The 22,252-nt window shown below is 43.5% G+C and overlaps 4 protein-coding genes and 1 long non-coding RNA gene across 7 annotated transcripts; 3 read left to right on the top strand and 2 right to left on the bottom strand.

The window, feature by feature from the left end:
• Positions 1–283: 283 nt before the first annotated feature.
• On the top strand, positions 284–3,756 carry LOC135631307 (homeobox protein BEL1 homolog). Its single transcript, XM_065138866.1, has 5 exons — positions 284–553; positions 844–1,548; positions 2,018–2,397; positions 2,774–2,834; positions 2,946–3,756. Exons 2-5 carry the CDS (start codon positions 859–861, stop codon positions 3,489–3,491), a joined length of 1,677 nt encoding a protein of 558 aa, XP_064994938.1. The 5' UTR covers positions 284–553; positions 844–858; the 3' UTR covers positions 3,492–3,756.
• A 736-nt stretch (positions 3,757–4,492) lies between these two features.
• LOC135631308 (uncharacterized) lies at positions 4,493–9,917 on the bottom strand. Of its 3 annotated transcripts, XR_010494344.1 has the most exons (4): positions 9,697–9,917; positions 7,097–7,925; positions 5,743–6,922; positions 4,493–5,039 (listed from the first exon to the last, which is right to left on the bottom strand). It is a non-coding gene; the product is annotated as an uncharacterized LOC135631308 (long non-coding RNA). The 3 variants fall into 3 exon arrangements; XR_010494343.1 differs by lacking the exon at positions 4,493–5,039 and having other exon boundaries at positions 5,628–6,922; XR_010494345.1 differs by lacking the exon at positions 4,493–5,039 and having other exon boundaries at positions 5,628–6,922; positions 7,740–7,925.
• A 206-nt stretch (positions 9,918–10,123) lies between these two features.
• Positions 10,124–13,251, top strand: LOC135631116 (uncharacterized). The gene is made up of 2 exons (XM_065138542.1): positions 10,124–10,283; positions 11,993–13,251. Exon 2 carries the CDS (start codon positions 12,378–12,380, stop codon positions 13,050–13,052), a length of 675 nt encoding a protein of 224 aa, XP_064994614.1. The 5' UTR covers positions 10,124–10,283; positions 11,993–12,377; the 3' UTR covers positions 13,053–13,251.
• Positions 13,252–14,575: 1,324 nt separating this feature from the next.
• Positions 14,576–16,684, top strand: LOC135630954 (WAT1-related protein At4g16620-like). The gene is made up of 7 exons (XM_065138283.1): positions 14,576–14,977; positions 15,066–15,131; positions 15,340–15,456; positions 15,555–15,804; positions 15,901–16,062; positions 16,146–16,297; positions 16,407–16,684. The coding sequence occupies exons 1-7, from the start codon at positions 14,778–14,780 to the stop codon at positions 16,543–16,545; spliced, it is 1,086 nt and encodes a 361-aa protein (XP_064994355.1). The 5' UTR covers positions 14,576–14,777; the 3' UTR covers positions 16,546–16,684.
• A 51-nt stretch (positions 16,685–16,735) lies between these two features.
• Positions 16,736–20,245, bottom strand: LOC135630953 (MDIS1-interacting receptor like kinase 1-like). The gene is made up of 2 exons (XM_065138282.1): positions 17,424–20,245; positions 16,736–17,337 (listed from the first exon to the last, which is right to left on the bottom strand). Exons 1-2 carry the CDS (start codon positions 20,104–20,106, stop codon positions 16,910–16,912), a joined length of 3,111 nt encoding a protein of 1,036 aa, XP_064994354.1. The 5' UTR covers positions 20,107–20,245; the 3' UTR covers positions 16,736–16,909.
• Positions 20,246–22,252: the final 2,007 nt, after the last annotated feature.

Here is a 22,252-nt window from a genome sequence, read left to right as displayed (position 1 = left end):
TGATGATGCCAATTGGATGGAAGATCCTAAGGTGAAAAAAATAATCTAGTATCTAATTTCCAAGTAAAAATGATGAGAAAATCAAAAGCATAGGGAGACTTGTTGACATGTTACTATCAGAGATTAGAAGTTCCAATTTGGGATCTGTGACTTAATAGCAAGACCACTTGGAACTAAGCTACAAAAAAAGATGACAAAAACAAGAGCACAGGGGGTAGAATAATATGGCCATAGGGTAGAAACATGAGAATAATACAAGTGGAGGAGAAGGAAGGGGGGTGGGGGTTGAGAGTGGCCTGAGATGAGCCTGCGGTCCCATGAGCTCTAGTCTCCTTCAGTACTCCTTTTAATGGGGATTAGTTGGGTAGAGAGGACCACATCCTCGTCCCCTCTCTTCCACTTCCTTCAATCCTATCTTCGTTGCTGCTGTTCATGTTCGTCACTCCTTTCTCTCTAGATTTCTGTGTTTTCTCCGGCTGAAGGCCATGGGAAGGAGCTGAGAGAAGATATGGCAGTAAAGAAGACAGTCGAAGAGAAGAACTTCTTTGGAGAGGTAGGGTTTGTGGCCACGGAGACAGCAGAATTCTATTGGGAGTGTTGAGGCCATTAACAAAAGCAAGGAAAAGTTGGTGTTTATCTCAATAGTTAAAAGGACCAAAGATCTTCCCCACCAATTGGCCAACTACTAGCCTACCTTTTTCCATCTCTCTTTTCCTTTCATCATCTTCTTCATCCCTTAACTTTTAGATGCTTCCGAACCCATGCGAAGGATAAGCCACTCATGCTCAGTCTTCATATCTGATGTGAGGGTTCATTGAACTGTTTCTTTTCTGGTTTCCGCAGGAGTAGCTGCTGCATATGCTCTCGAGGGAGTCGTCATCCCAGAGCTTCTGTGTGATGGCCCATCAGTCCCACTACGGTGAATTCTCCACCGGTGTCGACGCCACGATGCAGGGCTTCGATCACCACCACGAGCTCTTGGGCGTCCAAGCCGGGATGGAGACGCTCGGGGTCCCTTCCAAGCAGCAAAGCTCTCGCCTCGCCGGAGGCTTCCTTCCCCGAGACTTTCCTGAAGCATCAAACAAGCATCGACCCTCGGCGAGCCCGTGGCCGGTGGACGACCCCTCTTTGGGGTCTCTGTTCCCGTGGGAAGGAAGGGTCTCCGTTCCCTTCCTCAACGCCAGGCACTCAGATGCAGTGGCCGTACCTCAACCTCCGCAACAGTGCGTTCCCGGAGATAGGTTGCAGATAGGATCAGCATACCTTCAACAACAGCAGCAGCTCTTCGTGCAGGATGGCCGGGTGGGTTTCCATCCACAGCAGCCGCTTCAGTTAAGGAACTCGAAGTTCCTGAGACCAGCTCAGGAGCTGCTGAGTGAGTTCTGCAGTCTCAGAGGGGAGATCAGTTCCAAGAGGAGGCCTAACAAGACAAGCCTCGAGGATGAAGAAAAGGCTTCTCTCTCTTCGTCATGGAATCAATCCTTCCATTCCATGGACCTTCTGGAGCTCCAAAAGATAAAAGCTAAGCTATCGTCCATGATAGCGGAGGTCAATTCTTTCTTCCAATCTTCCCTGCCTTACCTCTTTCCTGAAAATTCATGATCTTGATATTTGAGTTATCATGGATGTAGTTAATCTTCCACTTAATTTGTTGGAAACTTTGAGATCTCTGAGATTCATATGTGGGACTGTAGAACAATCTGCTTGGAATGCTTCTGCACAGGAATTAGGGGCAGACTTGCAGTTTGTGCTCCACCAATTGCTTTTGGGAGACTCTAATCCTTTCTCTACATGGACACCTGACCTACCACTTCTTGCATCCCACTCACTAATTGGATCCCACATTTCTCTGAAGTACTATCCCTACTGTAGTTGCTATACTGTTACTATTAAACCACTTACAGCTATATTTATCCTTATTTTTACGTAAGAGAATAATTACATGTCAGTGCAGTGTCATGAACCAGGATGAACCATCACGTACTGTGTGATTGAGTTCTGCATGCTTTCAATTCAGGTAGACAAGAGATACAGAAAATACTGCGAGCAGATGAGGACTGTAACAGCGTCGTTCGAGGCTGTGGCTGGGAAAGAAGCAGCGAGAGTGTATTCGGCGTTGGCACATAGGGCCATGTCGAGGCACTTTAGGTGTTTGAGGGATGGGATAGTAGGTCAGATTCACGCAGCCAAGAAAGCAATGGGGGAGAAGGATCCGACCGCCGCGGGGACGACGCGGGGCGAGACGCCGAGGCTCAAGCTGCTCGACAAGTGCATACGGCAGCAGAAGGCGTTTCATCAGGGGATGATGGAGCAGCCCCCATGGCGGCCTCAGCGAGGCCTTCCCGAACGCGCCGTCTCCATTCTGCGCGCTTGGCTCTTCGAGCATTTCCTCCACCCGTAAGCTCTTCTCTTCTCCTCTCCCCATTGCTGCAACGTATCAATACAAATTTAGTCACGAGAAACCGAACTCGAACGTGAGCTTCACACGTGAACTTGAAACCTATCACTTGTGCAACAATATACAGGTTGTATGAAAAGAAAACCTTAGAACCTAACATTGATTCTGATACATATTTATCAGATTGTGTTTGCATGTATGTGTGGTAGCTGTTGTTGTACCAATTAGGTAGACATGCCTTCTCTTGCATCTCCCACAACCCTTGTTAGGACAGTAATAAACTATAAATAATTAGCTTGTGACAGAGAAGTTAGCTGACCATCTAAGCACAAAAAACCTTGCATCAGATCACTCTTAACTTTCTTTCTGCATCAGGTATCCAAATGATGTTGATAAGCACATCTTAGCCAGGCAAACTGGATTGTCAAGAAGCCAGGTAACCCTTGTTGAATTCTGTGTTCTGCATGAAGAAGTGCATATAGCTGTGTTATATTGTTTGATCATTTGTGATTTGGAACCACTCCAATTCCAATTGTTTGACCCACAGGTCTCCAATTGGTTCATAAATGCAAGGGTGAGGCTGTGGAAGCCAATGGTTGAGGAGATGTACCTGGAAGAGACGAAGGAGCTGGATAACCAGTCTAACCAAGCAGCGAATGGACCTGAAGACAGTGACAACCCCAACTCCAACCTCAGCTTCGACCAGAAACCCTTGCCGGCGCAGCTACTCGTCGACTCCGAATCGCTCTCCTCCATCATCAACAGCGGCCACCACGGCCATCAAAGGAACGATCTGATCAGCAGCACTCACCACCAGGATTTTGGTGTGGTTGGCGACTTGGACTTCTCCTACAACGGCCGCAGCAGTGATAACTCGAGGGCTGGTGTGTCCTTAACGTTGGGTCTCCAGCAGCACAATGGGGGAGGCATGAGCTTCTCTCTGCTGCCGAACTCTCAGCCCTCACTTCTCTTCTCCAGAGAGACCATTGATGGCGACCAACAGGCTCAATTCTCCATTTTGGATGGGGAGGCAGAGAACCTTCGTTACAGGAACCTGATGGGAGCTCAGTTGCTGCATGACTTGGCAAGATAGAAGGTTCCTTGGAATGGTGGAAATATATGCAAAGAAGAACATCAACCAGTAGATGAGTTGTATACCTGTTTTCTCATTGTTTTTGGCAAGTAAGATAAATCTGTGCATGCACCCTCCATTTGTGGTGGCTTCGTCAATGTTGGCACTTCATGCCACCAATAAATAAAGATTGTGGATATATATTGCAATGCCATACATATATCCAGGCATGTATACTTGACAATTTTGGACATACGTATTTGGAATTAGAGATGCATATATAGTAGCTAAATGACCACAAAAGAAAAGCCTCATCAGGCTCAAAGCTGTCACTAGCAGTTCCATGTATCTGATGTCTTTTCCTTGGTCATATATGGTGGTAGCTTCTGTTTGGTCCTTCTGAAATATCATCAACATCAAAAGCCTAACAGTTACCATTTAGATTCTTGATGGAATAATATAAGGATGATTAATTCAACATTCTGCAGGAACTTCAATCTGTGTGGATGCATAATAGACCTAAAAGTTGATAAGCTGAGTACAAGCTTGAACAGAGTGGTTTCAGCCAATCGAATGTATCGCAGAGCCACAGGAACAAACTCTAGTAGACAGTCAAGCACTTGGCCAACCAAAATTTCGGTCATTATGCAACTATGATCTCTTCGACATCATTCATTATTATCCTCCTTATAAACCTCTCTCCAATCAATGCAACACTAGTAGCATGTGCTTCATGTACAGTGGACAATCCTAAAATAGATTGACAGCATCTATGTTTTTAGTACCCAAGTGATATCTTCATTATTGTGTCGACATGCTTTGACCACCACACAGTTGAGATGTGGTGAAATGGAAGCTTCTGTGGTTTTGCTGCTAAGATTATACACAGGCAAAAGCGCACACACTGTGTGATTCATATGATGTTTGTCGTAGTTTAAACAAATCACAAGTAGCCAGAAATGGAGTTGATTCACCCAATCAACATACTAAAGTTGCTATGCCAGAGCAGATGCAAAGAATCTGCAACCATATCTGAATTTACTAGATCAAATGCCGATTATTTTTCTTGGAATTGTTATATGGAACTGAACTGATCTGGTTCTGTAGAACACAGCTGAGATAGCAAACTGACCACAAAAGACGACACAAAACAGGTGAGCTACAAGAAGGACCTCTCAACACGAATAAGAATTCAAGTTGATCCTCCAATGAGGAATTTGATCACCAATTATCCAATAAACCAACTGGAAACATCAGCATGAGATGAGTCTGCAGAAAGACTTTTTCTTCTTCTTCCTTGCTGATGAAGGGATGCTGGGGACAATGCTGAACATCCGTTGTATGATTGATGATCCCATCAAGCCCCACTTGTTTAACTGATGCTTGTGGCAATTGGGTGACCTTCCCTCTCCAAGAAGAGACTCTGCATTCGAGTCATTGCCCACATTCGCCATTGTAGAGAGTTGATCCAGTTGCTCTGAGGAGTAGTCCTGGTTGTGGTTATATATGCATCACCAGTTCCGAAGCGAGATGCTTCATGGTCGCTTCTCATTCCAATCATAATGTAGGCTTTCATAAAAATAGGAAGAGATTTGAGGTAATCAGAAAAGGCTCTGATGAATAAAAGCATAGAAGCGCAAGTTTGTGTGTGTTTGGGAGGCATCACACAATGGTTTGTCTCCAGTTTGGGGTCAACTTCGACAAAACACTCCATAATTTGATTGATGAGAGGCTAACAAATTGGTTGTTCGGATTCACTCATGTGAGATTTGCTTATTCTTAACGCTTGTGTGTAAATATTCTATATTATGATCTGATTTGTTGTGTTTAGAGATCTCAAACAAGATGGTCTTCAATTATGGTGGATTTGGTTCATGTTTACAGGAAGCAGCCATGAAGGTACCCAAATGTACTACTCTTAGCATGGCTTTATTTTCTTCAAATCAATCCATTCCATTGCTAATGTTGATTCACGAGACAAAGATGTTTGTCATGTCACCCAGCACTGACTATAGTAGTCCCAGATAAGCATCTAGTGCTGGCTGTTAGCTTGCAAACACTTAAGAAATGATACTGCATTTGGTTTATGTTTGTCATGTTACCTACCAGTGACTTCTTCTTATGTGTAAGACAAAAGAGTGGGCATATAACTAAATCTACTAATACATCATGGGCATATAACATCATGGGAATAAGTTCCAATAGATAATTAAATCTACTAATACACTTCATGCACACAAAAAAACAGATTAAGAAATGAGAGTGGATAGACCTCTGTGCATGCACCATTGGGCTTGAAACTTTCAACTGCCTGTTGTTTTGAAGCATAATATCAATCATTCTTTACTTCTTTGTTTCTCAGCAGAGTTCGAGTTCATTTGCATGTGACATGTTGGAAGATCCTCAGAAGAGAGTTCCATCCATTACAGCCTCTCCATCTTGTTCATATTTCTTTAAAGCCATAGGCTTGCAGAAGTCAAGGCTTTATAATTAATTATTAATTTAAGGTAGGGAGACAGAAATCTACTTCTTTATGATCTCAAGGAGCTACAGAAACTGGAAGCCTCATTGCAAGAATAAAATATCATATGTTCTGCTCTAGAAAACCTTGTTCCATGGGTATCCATAGCCTCCTGTTAGTGGCAGTAGTTGCAGACAGAGGCAAACCTAATCACTTTCGAAGTCCAGCTTCGACTGATCCATGAATAAAACCAGGAGTTGCCAACAGAATACAAGCAGACCCAACCTTTCTGAATTATGAACACATGAATGTCATCTGTCATATTTGAACTAATGGAAGAAGCCACAACAGATCAGAGTTATCCTTCTGTATGGAATCAGAGCCAAATTGAATTAGAAATAGGAGAAATTTTGCTGGCATGTCTCACCACCAGTATCCAGCCTTGCAGATATTTTAAAAGATCCTGGTTGTACTGTATGATCCCTATATATAGCTTGAAACTGAAGATGACAGCATACAGAGAGTCCCAAAAACCACCAAAGTCTGAAAGCCTGCAGCGCTGCTTGCCAGCATTTCTCACCATGAGCAAGATATTTACTGCTTTTCTTGCCACTGCTTCAGTGAATAGGAGGTCAGGAGGAAGGCGACTTATACCACGGCGAGGACAAATAAAGAGTAGAATAGCAGCCACTGCACTGCACTCCATCACCTCGATGCTTCTCAGGGCCTTACCTCAACTTCCACATCACAAATGATGGGTTCTGTGTGTAACTCTTCTAGGTAGACACCTTTCTTTTGGCATTTGCTTTTTGTCATGTTGGTGATGTAAATGATCAATGATAAAGAGTTTTACATGAAACCCGTGATCAGATCTTGTGCTTGGGGCTGCATTCTGTTTGTTCTCTGAATTTTTGTGCCATGAACTAAATCTTGGAGTGCCTCTGAACTGTGAAGCACTAGCAAGCTAGCAGTGGAGGTTGAATTGACTTCACTACAGACGACCAAAAAAAAAAGCATTCAAGTTAGTATTCAATTGTTGCCGTTCCTCGAAGACATGGATTTCTTATCCAATCTAAAAAAAGATAACCAACATCACATAAAACTTCCATGGAAACAACCTTCTCCAAAAAAGGAACAAGAAAAAAAGTTTTTCCTCCATACTTACCTGATGAAAACACAACCTCACAATTGGCAACGCAATCGAAGAAACCAGAAAGTCATTATATGTTCGTAAACAATCTATAATGTACCTCCTCTACCAACCAGGTGAAGCATAACCTCTTATGATAGACAAAATCGAGAACATCAGCAGAAAGTAAATGGTATGCATCTTTTTCAGCATTATGAGAGTTTTTAATGACATGTCTCCCCACCAGAAAACCAGTACCAAAGAACTGTTACTCCTTGATAGACCAACCTAGCTCACATTTTAGCAGGATCCTGTTAAATGATCTATATAAGCATGATGATAGAATAGAAAGTCTAGGCTTCTGAAACCATCAATGACCTAAAACCCTCATCATAACTTCAATCTGGCAGTTAGTAATTATGGTGATGTCCTTAGCAATACTTTCAGTGGTCCAAGATCACATGTGGGGTTGGCTTATACCAAGGAGAGGACAGGTGAAGTCCAAAAGCAGCTATTCAAACGCACTAATTACATCCATGCTACTTAGTGCCATACCACATTTCTCAGTAAATGACCTTGTTGAAGAACCATTTTTCACTGGAGCCATTAGTGTAAATGATCAGAGGTGGAAAGTAATGCCACATAATTATTCTGAAATGTTACAATAAAATTAATTCACTTTTCCTTGAGGTTGAGTTGCACGGATGAAAATTTTCTCTGCTGTTGCTGCTGCTGATGTGTTCATCTTTGGGTTATTCATCCTCAGAATTCTCAGGGAGGCTTGAATTGCTGGTGGATGGCCTCATGCCTGTGTTTTTGGAGAGATTTCTATACCATGTTCGCTGTGTACGAGCAGCAACATTACCTGATCCATACCTAAGAAAACATTATAAGATATTCTGCTAGCATTTATAATCTTATTTTTCACTTGTTGCAGCTGGAACCCCAAAAATAAGAGGATATTTAACAACAGAAAAGGCACACAAACAATTGTTTTCTAGTTCAGAAATTTTACACCACTAAAAAGATTACCAAGTGCTCCATCATGGTGTAAGCAATCAAATGATGACAACATTCAGCCAGCAGATGTTATACAGTCAACAGATGATAAACAAGAAAACAGAAACATCGAGGAAAATCTAGTGTGGTTGCAACATCTGTTGACACAGATTGATGCATCTTGATAACAAGATCCATCATATTGGTCCTTAATTAAAAAAACTCAAATAACTAGTAGGTGAATGCATGGTCTTCCTTTTACCCATGAATCACACAGCGTACCAATTTGAGCTATAAATGGATGGGATCAAAACAATTCAAATATGATCCAATACCTAAACATTGCTGACCAAATTCAACAATAGATTGATTAGCTAAAAGTGACAATGTCCTAATAAGATAAAACCCATTAATTTCCCATTATAATTAATTCGCATCTAGATTTCCATCATTGCATCAAGTTCCAACTCCCAACAATGTCTAATTGTAGGTATATTATTTAAAAATTGTTTAAGATAGAACGCATAGTTGCCTAATGACATATAAGCATAAATAAATTGGATTGAGGTTGATCCACATTCAATGCTTTTATTGGTCGCATTATCAAATCACAATATTGATATAAATTCTGATTAAGTTAATCGGATTTCAAATAACATAATTTATTCATAGGTTGGGTACAAATCCGTTGAGGTCCAATTGTGGAGTCTTGCACCTTTATCTAACCAACCTCTGGTTGTCATAAGTTGTGATTGTACCAGGCCAACATCATCAATCTTTCTGGTTGTCATAAGTTATAAATTCTGGTTGTCATGGTTGGCAAGCACCAGTATGGTGATCCTTATTAATGGCAGGGTTTCTTTCTTCTTCTATCTTAATAACATCATCAATCTTGTTCTTTTTTTGGGCATCCCTCTAGGAATCCTTTGTGCCTTCAGCTCAACTACAGTCGGATGCACCGGATAAACTTCCTTCGCGACCCTTAACCCTTAAGTAAATGACACCTTAAGAAGTCCCAGCGACTCCTCTTCATTATCATTACAAGTTGGATATGAAATGATCGACGACAAAAGTATTCCAAAACAAAATTACTTTCTTGATATTGGCATGGCTTTCCATAATATACTCCAATAGGAACAACTTATTAGCGAACTTTCTGGGCATGTCTACCATAAGCTTGCCATCTGTTTCTGTTCCTCCTTGCAGTCAAAACAATAACCACTCTACCAATCAAGATAATAGAAGATGAAAATAATTTCTTATCGTGAAATTTCCATGGTAAAATTTAGCAACTTCGTCCCTCGGAAATCATCATTAAAACACATAAATTTATCTCGCATTCTACTTCCAAATCACCATGATCCATGTAAACGGTGTCTAATCACAAAGGACTACCTCTCCAACCAATGCCCACCCGCCGAACCGACTCAAGAATCAATAAAAATAAGAAAATAGACCTCTCTTCCCTTCATCCCTCCTGATGAAACAATACCCACTGGATCAAAACCCTCCTCGGAGAAATCAATGGAAAATTTTCCTAATGCAATATGTTTCGCATTCTAAAAATTTTGCACTCGTCGATCGAAATCAACTGAAAGAACACGTAGGTAAAGAAGAGGAAGGAAAGAACGCGCGACCTGGATGGCGCTGTGGCAGATGCCGTCCTTGAAGAAGCGGTTGATGTGAACGATGGCGCCGTAGGCCTTCTCCGACCGCTGTCGGTCACATGTACACATGCGCCGCCACTTCCTCTTCCTCTTCCTCCTCCTCTCCCTCTCTCTCTCTCTTAAGCCGCCGCCATGGCTTCCGTTTTCTGTTCACCGTTCCGTTGGGTCCGTTCACGGAGTTTAAAGACGCATCCCCCAAAATCAATACCACGTAAGTTCACTCATTCTACGCGTCTTTCATAAAATCCTAACCTGTGGGGCCCAACGTAACCCCTCCAAACCTTTCATGTCTCGCAGAAAGTTACTGAACACCGTATCGGGTCCACAATCCGTTTCCCGTCGCCAGTCGTCGTGGATGAAATGACGATACTGCCCTTCATATCGCTTTCTCATGGTCTTGTCACGTCTATTGCATGTGATTAGTTCCTAATCTAATCGCTCTCGGAAAATTAGGTCGATTTCGGATCGGAACTCCCACGGAGAGAGCTCTTCCCTCAGCAATGATCACTCCATGCGATTTCAAGAATCTGATTCCCTTTTTTGCTTAATTCCGGCAGGTATAGCACTAATCTTCGTTTTATTTGGAATATCTTCAGTTCTTTTGGGGTGTCCAAATAGCATTAGAGCTGATTTTGCGGGGTTCAATCAGGGGTCTGGATCCTGTGAGGAAAGGAGTTCATTTCAAGTATGATTGATCTAGTGTCGTTATGGTACTTCGGACAGGATTAGGGTTCTTTTGGACTCCTTTTTCTCCTGAATTCGAAGAGATTGGCGGTGATTCTGGTAGTTGTATGTAAAAAAATGGGTAATATCTGCTGTATGAGATCTGCAGTAGTTGGAGATTTTGGGAAGTTTGGCGATGGGAATATGGGAGTATTTGACTGGATCTTTAGTTTTGTATACCTGAATTATTACATAAAAAGGATGGCAGCATTTTTTCCTCCTTTTGGTTAATTATTATAAAAAATTTGTATTCTATTCCAGTACAGCCTGCATTTTCTGACAGAGGAATTCATTAAAGACATATGATGTAGCTGTAGTTAGCATTAACGGTTAGCTAGTTAGGACTTGAGATCCTGAATTATGAGATGGAAATACCTTACCATCTTTAGGAATTACAGGTCCTGTTATAAACATGTGTTGCATCATTATGTTTGCTGCATCTTTTTTTTTTTTTAGAGAAGATACTTAGATTTTATATGATGAATCTGAAGTATGTAGGTCTCATATCTACGATGCTGAATTTGTTTTAAGAACTTAATTGAGTTGGCTAATTTGTGGGGACCTTACTGTATACTTAGCTGGTATGATTCTTGCACTTGCATAGTATTTCTTTGCTTCAAGAGTGACAATTGATATCTGAATTCTTATTACTTCGTTCTCATTAAACTGTACTCACTATATGATGTGGGGGCCTTACTGTTTACTTAGTTGGTAAGATACTTGCTCCTACTTGTTATTGCTCTTTTTAAAGAGTAATGATTGATATCAGAATTTTCTAAGTCATTTCTTCATTCTCATTAAACTGCACTTGCTATATGATGTGGTATGTTTGGTTAACAAAATGTCTTGCTCTTGTACCCTTTGGGGTTGGAGCTATGAAACACAGCAATTTCAAAATGCATGTTGTGTCCATGTCAGATGTTGACACCTACCAGACACTTCATGATATGTATCAAGTAATTGAAACATATAAGGACTCTCATTACCATCTGTATTCATTTTTCATGTTTGTCTATATGTCGGATTCTTCGATCATCCATATAAGGCTTCTAGACTTGTTGAGCATGATGATGCGCATATAAGTTGAACTTTTAATCAACTCCTTAATTTTTGTGTTAACACAACAGAGCCAGAGTTGTTGATATGCACATGAGTTTGACTTTTGGTCACAGTTACTATGAATATAGTAGTAACTCCGATTGGATTAAAGACCTGAAATTTGATATCAAATCATTGGAAAACATCTAGTGGATTATGTATAGAGATCAAGAAAAAAAGTAATTGGTGTAACATTGAGTAGAGGTGTAGAACCCGCTGTAGGGTGCAAATACTCTAATAATAAGATGATTTGTTTCCTTATTGTATCTGATTGATTAAGAGCACTCTCACGATAGGATTTTGATGAGAGTTTTATACCCATCATGTCACAGCAATTCTTTTACCATGTATAACTGCTGCTTATGTATATATAATATTTTTCATGTGGAGCAAACAATTGGGTCGAGATACTGATGTACATACACATGGTTTGGCTTTTATGCAGATCTGTGTGATCGAGTATTTTGATCCTTACAATAGGACTTGTGGTTGGTGCTTTGCTATTTTGGTGTTATTAATATGGGGGAGCATCTCTGCTGCAAGAAGTCAAGGAAAAAAGCCATCAGAAATGCCTTAGAAATTAATCATTTCTCTATCCTGCTTTCTCCTGTTGTATCCTTTTGGGATTGCATTTTTCGCAAAATTAGATACTCCTTCAGACCTGAATGGGCGTAGGGTTAAAGGATTAACTGCTTAAGTAGTTTTCATTTTTCTTACAAGAAGAGAAGTTTATGAATTATTAGGTCTGGAGTTGGTTTCAGAATCAATTTCCTCTCATATTAGTCATTTGAAGATAAGCTGAATTCAGTATATTAGAGGTATAAGTAGTTATGGAGAAAATAAGATGTGGTCAGGTAAGCGCGGCCATGAAGAAAGGAAAAAAGAAGCAGGCCAAGGGTGAGCTGGATCGTCTGAAGCAGGCTGAGAAGAAAAAGAGGCGCTTAGAGAAAGCACTTGCAACTTCTGCTGCTCTACGATCTGAATTAGAGCAGAAGAAACAGAAGAAGATAGAAGAACAGAAAAGGCTGGATGAAGAAGGAGCCTCAATTGCTGAAGCAGTCGCTCTTCATGTCCTAGGAGGGGAAGATGCCGATGAATCCTGTCATTTCATGATAAACAATACCAGTAAGCATAACCATTGGGAGTATTCAAGTAATATTGATATTTCCATGGATTATCAAAGCTTCACAAATTATTCTATTGATGGATGGGGGTTGGGAACCAACGCATATAATCCTTCATGGAAGTGGAACAGTTGGGGGATTGGATTGCCATTGCCTCCTCAATTATTTACGGAAGATGTTCAATCACCACATTTTCACAAGGCAAGTCAAGGACCAGATATTTCTGCAGAAATTTTGGCCGCACAGGCTGTTTCATCACTGCAAATTGCAGAAGATCCACATGCAGCTCAATTTGTTGGACAAGGAGCTGCAACCATTACTAATAAAATGCTGGGAGGCAGCAGTACCAGTGACAAAGTCAACATTTACAGGAAGATATAACATAATTTGAATGAGTTTGTGAATAGCTATAACAAAATTTCCTCTCTAGTGAGAATGTATTCAGTTTCCAGTGACTGGTACGGTGTCTTGCAAAATGCTTGTGTTCTTACGATGTGTTTGGAGGAAATCTCCATTTTTGTGCACTCTGTACATTGTTGCTTTCTTGTGCAAAATGGAATTACCTCACAGTTTGACTCCATCTATTTATTATTACTGTCAACTTACTAGAGTTCTTTTTCTTTGGACAGTGAATGGGTTTTTATGAATTCTGGAAATCATTAATATGTTTCTGATCTCACTTCAGCTTGGATCTCTAAGTTGGATTTGTAGTCACGAAAAGATGGGTGCTCAAACATATTAATGATTTTTCTTGAACTATTTTCTCTATGCTATTGAATTAAGGTTTAGAGATTGTTGCTCGACTACCTCTATGCTAACGGATCAATTATCTTAGGACAAATCGTGATCCTAAATTTGCTTCACAAGTGTGTATTTAAGTGCTTATTGATAGATTGAATCCTCTTGCACATGGATTTCATCAGCTTCCATAGGAGTTGATTGCAACTGAATCAGGATTCCCCTAAGGTTCAGAGAGATTGTCCAGTAACATATGCTTTTTGTAGGATACAGAGACATTGTCACTCTTCACAAAGAGTGATTCTGGTGCTCTAATAATCATCGTTACGTATATTTTTTATTCTTTGTGAATTGCAAAGCCTCATTATTGGAATCAAAAACTCTGTTTGTAGGAGCCTCGTGCTTTGGGTCGTCCTTTTCTATCACTGACCTATGAATTTTTGTTGCATATCCTATATGGTGTGGTTGAGATGCAGCTCTTTTGAGGAACCTTCACTTGTCGAGGACATGGTTGAGCTCCGAGGCACTCCCAAGCTGAACTTAGGGGTCACTATCAAGCAGTTAGTGTAGCTTAACTTGCATCCAATACGCAAGGGAAAGAGTACAAGCGACGTTTGAGTTTAGAATGCTGTTGAGATCAATAATTAGATACCTATGTTGTTTCCATGATTCAGAATTGTAAATGACTTACCTTACCAATAAATAAAACAAAAAACGTATATCTTATACTTACATAATCTTAATTCATGCTTTATAGATCTATGAAATCCATCTATTGATAGCCAAGTAAATGAAATTGACATGAAAGAGATGCGCAATGCGATCTATTTATGTGCACTCAACAGAGTCTTGACCCACAAGCGTGGCGGGTTCAGCTAATTCCTAGGAAGCGTGCCCGCATGCGGCGCGCATGGCCGACATCATGCACCAATCGATCCGCCCGCGGCTTCACCCGCTTCAGCCTCCGTGAAAGGATTCCGTCGGGCCCCACTTCGTTCCTTCAATTAGGTGACGGGTAGGAACCAAGAAAGCAATATTCTGTTATCCGCCGTAATCACCACCATGTAGAGTGGAGCGAGGGAGGCTTCGTCTTTGGAGGTCATGCTTTGCTTCCCTTGAACCCTTTGGTTGACTCCATGGAGGCGCACAACCAATAAGAACACATCGTAGACAGCACTACAGAACACTGTAAGGAAGTCTATATAAAGTGGAGACATGGGTGTCTTGTAGTGCACCCAAGGAACAATATCTGCACAGAGTGACTTGCAGACCGGAAGTTTGGTGGTTGAAGCTTGAAGTGCGTGTTAGAAAGGGGAAGAGGAGAAGGACGAGGAGCTCTCCAGCTCGTTGAGTTTCCCCATCATAAAGATGTTGAAATCATCCAGAGGTGGGTTTTGGGAGGAGCTCTTCATTGTCTCCGGCAACTTCGGAGCGCAAGTCATGTATGGAGTGTATATGGTGTTCTTGACTGGCGTCTTCGCGGCCGGCGTCAACCCGTTGTTCCTCGTCGTCTTCGGAAACTTGGTCACCGCCGTCGTCGTCCTCCCCTTCGCCGTAGTTCTCGAGAAGTATGCTTGCAGTCTCAATCCTTTCGTGCTTGACGCCAAACTCACACAGAGTGGTCTCCTGTATTGATCAGCTGCTGCATGCTTGCAGGAAGAAGTGGCCGCGCAAGTTGAGTGCTACTCTGTTATCCCATTTCTTTCTGCTCTCCTTAGGAGGGTAAGTGTTCTTCCCTATCTAGTTTAGTTAGCATCATCGGGAATTAGCAAGAAGAAGAAATAGAAGTAAATATTAAGCTTAGTTTTGAATCTCAACTGTTCAAACATGTCCTTTACGATTTCTCACATCAGCTCTGCTCTTGCTTCTGCATTGGTGTCTGTTAGAGTCAAAACTACTGACATATGATGATTCTTCTGCAACTCATCAGGGTAACCATATTCCAAGCTCTGACATTGGTGGGAATCAAGAAAGCTTCTCCAGATATTGCCTCTGCAATGCCTAACCTGGCTCCTGGCCTCATCTTCATCATTGCAGCCTGCCTCAGGTACCTAATCCTCTGTAAAGTTTTCAGTGCCTTTTTTTCTCATGCACGATTCTGAAGGCAATGCATGAATTCTTACAGCGGATTGGGTGGCCTTGCAGGTTTGAGAAGTTCGACGCATGTTGCTGGTACAGCAGAGCCAAGATCATGGGGACCTTGGTGTGCTTGACTGGGGCTATGGCCATGTGCTTCTTGCAAACCCCATCTGAATCACCTAGTTTAACATCTAATCTATCAGCTATCTTGTCCAAGCCCTATACATTGGACAAGGCCATCTACAGTGACTGGATGCTAGGCTGCTTCTATCTCTTGACAGGGGTTGTGTTCTTATCTTGCACCACTGTTTTGCAGGTAAGTAGCTTCATCATCTTACTTGTGTTACATCATACAGATCGATAGACCTGTTACCTTTCAGTTGAGTAGAACAAAATTGTATGTTCCTTGCAGGCTGCAACTATGGTTGAATTCCAAGCACCTTTATCTCTGGTTGTAGTGACCTCTGTGATGGGCTCCCTTCTCACTGCACTGTGGCAAATCATAAGTGAAGGCAACATCAGTGTTGGTCCTTCCACCCTAAGCATTGCAAGAATTGTGGGAGTTGTCCTGCTGGTACTGGGCTATTCTCTGTGAGACACTCTTTAACATTCTTTTTGAGAACTGTAATTGAGGATTCTTGTTCTTATGACACGCAGGGTGGAGTTCTGGTGGGTGTATGTGTTGCATTCCAGACATGGTGTATCAGTAAGAAGGGTCCAGTTCTGGTTGCCATCTTTAGCCCCATTCAAACAGTCAGCACTGTTGTTCTTTCAGCTGTACTCTTGAGACAGATGATTACTGCTGGAAGGTATGAGCGATTCTTGGTTGGATCCATCTAGCAATTCTGCAAGTGATCTTTCTTGCAATCCTGTTGGTGCCAAAGAAATAATTGACGGTAGAGTGTAATCCTTTTGCAGCCTGGCAGGAATAGTTCTCATGTTTGCAGGACTCTACGCCGTCTTATGGGCAAAGAACAATGAAGATTTCACTTCGGTCGATGTCAAGGATGACCCGCAGCCGCATGTTGAAGATGTTGAGAAGCCACTACTGTCTTGAACGTGATCTGTTGTGGCCAATTCAATGCAAGTAGAAATAGTGAAGGATGTATAGAAATGGCTGAAAAGATGCATACTATAGCTGAGCCTGTAATAAAGTCAAAGATCTATCAAATTTCAAGGGAAAAGAGATTGGAATTTGGTGATGCCTCGATAAACGAGATAGATGAGCTTTGTGTTAGATGCAATCATTTCAACCAGTAATTGTTGTGCACAATCCTATAGCTGTAGAATCTGAGACACCGATTCCTTGATGCCTTCTGATGGAACTCATTATGTCGAACACCTTGTTTACAGACGTCTGATACAAGCTCACAATCACATTAATCTACAGGATGAGCAAGAAAAGCACTACGTGCTGATGGCTAGAGGTAACCGGAATGCGGTGATGTACTGAAGATAGGCTTATCCTTGTCCACTACGGTGCTTCCTACACCTGCGCTACTGCTACTGCTGCTGCTGCTTTTTCTCCGGGGCTTCGCCTCGCCGAGCATGGTGAGCACGTCCCTCGTCGACGGCCGGTCCTTGGGAAGCTTCGCCGTGCACAGCACTGCGATCCGGAGCACTAAAACCATCTCCTCCTGCACATGCTTGCATTGGCCTCCGACGCTCGGATCGAGCACTGCCTCGACTCCGCGGTCGCCCCTCACGTTGTCGCGAACCCACCCGACGATGTCTTGGCTCTCGCCGAACTCCGGCTCGATCGGCCTCTTCCCTGTGACGAGCTCCATGAGAACCACCCCGAAGCTGTAGATGTCACTCTTCTGATCCACCTTGGTGGTGTAGCCATACTCTGCCACGGAAAGAACAGCATTTAGATGACTGATATGTGTGATGTTTCGACGAGGTCGGAACAGAGTGAAGTAAGAGCAAGCATGCCTGGAGCGATGTAACCATAAGATCCGGCGACCACCGACACCGTCTCGTTCGTCCTCGCCATCATTTTGGCGAGTCCGAAGTCGGCGATCCTCGCCTCCAGGTTGGCGTCCAGTAAGATGTTGTTGGACTTGATGTCACGGTGAATGATGGGAGGGTGGCAGTCATGGTGAAGGTACGCGAGGCCCTGTGCGACTCCGACTGCCACATTGTACCGCGACACCCAGTCGGGCAGCACCCGGCCGCCGGCCTGCGGCCCGTGCAGCGCCTCCCACAGGCTTCCGTGCGGCATGTACTCGTATAGGATCATGGTGTCGGTGTCGTTGCGCATGTAGCCAAGCAGACGCACGATGTTGCGGTGCCTCAGCTTCCCCAGTACGTTTACTTCTCCGGCAATGTCGGCCCTGAGGTTCGAGCTTCCGGGCTCGGGCGATCCCGTCCGCCAGAGCTTCTTGACTGCGACCGCCGCGTGCGGTCTCTGCAGTTCCGCCTTGTAGACGATCCCGGTGGCGCCCATGCCGATCACGTTGGCCTCCTTGACGCAGGCGAGTATGTCGCTGCTCGCGAAGCTGAGCCGCTGAAATGCGGTCAGCCTCCACGGCCATTCGCCGTTCTCTACGTCGAACCGCCCTCCGCAGCAGCTGCCGTTGACGTACCACTTCTTGTAGAGATGCTGAGCTCCCAAAAGAACTATACAGAAGGCGAGGACTGCAGAGATCCCCGTCATCCACCCCGCAACAATGTGCGTCAGATGAGCACTCTTTCGTCTCTCGGGCCACCCCACGTCGGCATCCGAGCCACATGGCGCTAGCACGCCACCGCAAAGGCCCGAATTGCCGGCGAGTTCGTCGGGATTGATGGTCCTCAGGATCCCATTACTCGGGACAGGTCCGGAGAGATTGTTGTAGGACAAATTCAAGGTTTCGAGAGCCGGCGAGCTTCCGAAGTTCTCCGGAATAGAGCCCGTCAGGAGATTGTTCGACAGGTCAAGGATTGCGAGCGCCGGCATCATCGCGATTGCAACGGGGATCTGCCCGGTCATCCTGTTGCCATGTAAGTCCAAGCTGACGATCCTCTGGCACGAGGCGAGGCTCGCTGGGATGCCTCCGGTGAGGCGGTTGTTCGACAAGTCGAGCGCGGCCAGCGTCGGGCAGTCCTGAAACTGGTCTGGGATTCCTCCGACGAGCAGGTTATCGGACGCCATGAAGCTCTGCAACGTGGGGATGGAGAAGATGTTGGAAGGGATAGACAATTGGAGGTGGTTGTGCGAGAGATCGACGAAGGAGAGCGACGTTGACATGGAGATGTCGCCTGGAATTTCGCCTTCGAGATCGTTGCCCGCTAACTCCAATCTCTGGAGCTTCGGCAGCTTCCCGAGCCCGCCCGGTATGGTGCCATTGAGCCTGTTGTTCTGCATTCTCACGCGGACCAACGAGAAGCACGTCGACAAGCCGACTGGGATCGGCCCGGAGAAGGCGTTGTTGAAGAGAATGAGCTTAGTGAGGTTGAGGCCATCGCATAGGCTGCTCGGGATCTCGCCCGACAGCGAATTCGAGGACGCGTCGAGCCACTGCAACGACGAGCTGCGTCCAAGATTTGCTGGCAGGGGACCTGTAAGCGAGTTGTTCCAGAGCTCGAGCACCTCCAGCCGCCGCAAGTCCCCAAAGCCGGGCGGCACCGGACCCTTGAGCCTGTTGCACATAAGGTTCAGGAGCCGTAGATTCTTCAGCTGGGCCAATTCCGGCGGTATCGAGCCGGAAATCTGGTTGTCCGAGACATCAAGCATCACCAAGGCCGACAGGTTTCCGAACTCCTTCGGGATCTCGCCTTCCAAGTCGTTCTTGTACAAGTACAGAGTGGTCAGCTGCTGCAGCTTCCCCAGTTCCGGCGGGATCGCGCCGTCGAGATTCCCGACGGCCAGGTCGAGGTACCGAAGATTGAAGAGGTTCCCGAACTCGGCCGGAATGCTCCCCTCGAGCTCGTTGTATCCAATTATGAGCTTCTCCAATGATGTAAGCTCACTGAGCTCCACCGGAATCTTTCCGGTGAGGTTGTTGCCGGAAAGTCCCAGGAACTTGAGCTTACGGAGGCTCCCGTAGGACGTTGGAATCGATCCCTGGAAGAAGCTCCCCCGGAGGTCTATGATCTCAAGAGACGTGGCATTGGATAGATCTTCCGGCAGCGGACCGACGAAGTTGTTGCCTGATGCATTTACGATCGTCAACGCCGGGGAGGAGCCCAGGCCGGTCGGGAATTGGCCGACGAAGGCGTTCGCGCTGACATCAAGTTCCCCGAGCAACGAGAGGCCGGAAAGCGATTTCGGGAACGAGGAGGAGAAGGCATTGCAGCAGAGGTTGAGGGTGGTGAGGTTGCGGAGGCGCTGGACGTCGTCAGCGATCAACCCGCTGAGGTTCATATGCGAGAGGTCAAGCTTCTCGACGGAGCCGAATGAGTTGCATCCGACGCCGGTCCAGTTGCAGTGCATGGAGTCTCGAGGATCCGCGGGAGATCTCCAGTCACGGAGAGCATCCAATGGATCAACCAGGCCCGACTTGATGGCAAGCAGGGCGGAGATCTCATCGTCTGCAGTAGCGCCAGCTGCACTGGAAATGGCAGCGCAGGAGAGCAGCACGGAGAAGAAGAAGAAGAAGAAGGAAAACAAGAGAAGGCCAATTGGCTGCTGCATTTTGCCTTCTCTTTCTTTCTCCCTAACCGTGCGTCATTGCCTTTGTTCAAGGTCCGCTCCCACACTACAAACGGAGGAAGACAGGAGAGATGGAATCATGGAAGAAAAGAGTTTATAAGATGGTGGAGAGTAGATGGGATTTTGTCGTTCGACGAAATGACACTATCACTCCTCTGTCTCCCTGTTTGCTTTTTATTCCTTAGCTCGTGAGATCTCGGTTTCTGCAACAGCTGATGTCAAGCAGAGTAAAAAGGTTCCAAAGTTGGGACACTCGAACATGAAGAGGATGTATTTAAAGCCTTGGGGGTCTTAAGCTGGCGTAAAGTAGAGATTATTCCCACACTTGGAGTAATCTTTGTTCCTTTATGCTTAGAACCTACTGCAATGGTGAATGAAGGCTGACACAAAAGTTGTTAACCTTGTTGAATAGGAATATGTATTGATAAAGAACACTCGATGCATTCATTCCAGGAACAATTGGCAGACAAGCAGCAAACCAGATGACGGATTCACTACTTGGTCTCAGCACCAAGAGAGTTTAGCAGCAAGCCACTACTGTTTGCCAACACTTGTACTCGGTCAGTGGTAAGTTTGACAGAATCGATTATTTCATTTCATCTAATTTCAGATTTCAGAAATAAGAACAGAATCATCATCATAATCCATTCTCATTGATGTGACATACGCTACTATGACTCCACTTCGACTGAGTTGATTGCATTAAGGGACAACAAACTAAGTGTATTCCACGGGAACATATGCATGTTAATGACACCTCATCCTCATCGATGTGCAATAATAATAGGGGGAGGAGTCCACCAACAGCACTACCTCAAGCCACATGCACACATGGCCGGTGCCAGTATTCAAATGGGCGAGGCCATGTGAAGGGCTCTCCGCCTTTGCATCTTCCTGCCATGGGGAAAGACTGTGGAAATGCCATTATTGAGCATGATCCTCCCATCTCTGTGTTGGCCATGTGGATTTTGCCTGAAACACCGCATCCGTGTTGGCTTTTCCAGCCATTTACTCTCGGCTGTTATCAGCAATTTGGCGAGTGCTGCCAAGTTTAGACTTGACAGTACTGCTAATAATTGATTGAGTAATTGGGCATGGAGAAGAGAGAGAGAGAGAGAGAGAGAGAGAGAGAGTTTCCAGCTTTTGAGTGCTGGAAATCTGAGCTTGCTGCACGACGAGAGTTCCAATGCCCATTCCGATAGCATGCAACAAATAAAGCTCTCTGGAGCTGTTATGATGTTTGTAATGAGTTAGTAATTAAGCTTTCGTCCACTAATTTTTGTAGGTATAAATATTTTTTTAAATGATAATCGATGAGAAATTACTTATCAAAGTTCAAGCTAAATTAATTATCATCTTAAACAATTTAGATATCAGATCATCGATCTATGATAAGTAGAGAGAAATAAAATAGATCTTACGGTAATAATGATAAGTCAAGTCATGCACTTGGGATAAGTCGTATATTAATTTGTTGTTTATTATTAAAATATTTTTAGATGTTTATTGTTAGTGATTATAAGCCCAAATTATAAGGCCCAATAGAGTGTGGGATTGATTCATCTAGAATGTTTATTTGAGCCCATTTACTTGTCACTTGGGCCGATTTAATGAGAGAAAATAATCTTTTAACCCTAGATTGATTGTCCTTCACTAATAGCTTTCTTTTTTATGCATCTAATCATGTTTAACAAATTTATATTTCTTGACTTCAATAATATCACTCCTTACATGCACTGTTCTTATCTACTGTTATTTTAAAAAAATTAATTAAATTATTAATTACCGGATGAAATCAAGAAATAACCTATTGTGCATATAATCATGATTGATCTTTCTTTTAGATCAAACTTCCAATTAACTTTTTTAGCTTCTAGGTCAAATTCTTACTTATCTTTATTAGCAATAAAAGAATTAGTAGATCTATATAATACATCTATTCCATTCAAAATAGGATTAAATTGATGATTTATGTAAGTTTTGTAATTTTGATTTATACCGATGTATCGACCATTGGTCGATATGATGTACCAAGGCATACTAACCATATGTTAAAAATAAAAAATAACTCCAAAAATATCTGAAAAATAAAAAAAAATGATAATAAAAATTTTAAGTTAGAAATAAA

Source organism: Musa acuminata, chromosome BXJ3-2 (genome assembly GCF_036884655.1).
Source record: "Musa acuminata AAA Group cultivar baxijiao chromosome BXJ3-2, Cavendish_Baxijiao_AAA, whole genome shotgun sequence".
Taxonomy (NCBI): Eukaryota; Viridiplantae; Streptophyta; class Magnoliopsida; order Zingiberales; family Musaceae; genus Musa; species Musa acuminata.
Note: the sequence above shows the minus strand (reverse complement) of the source record. Positions and strands in the feature narration are given on the sequence as shown.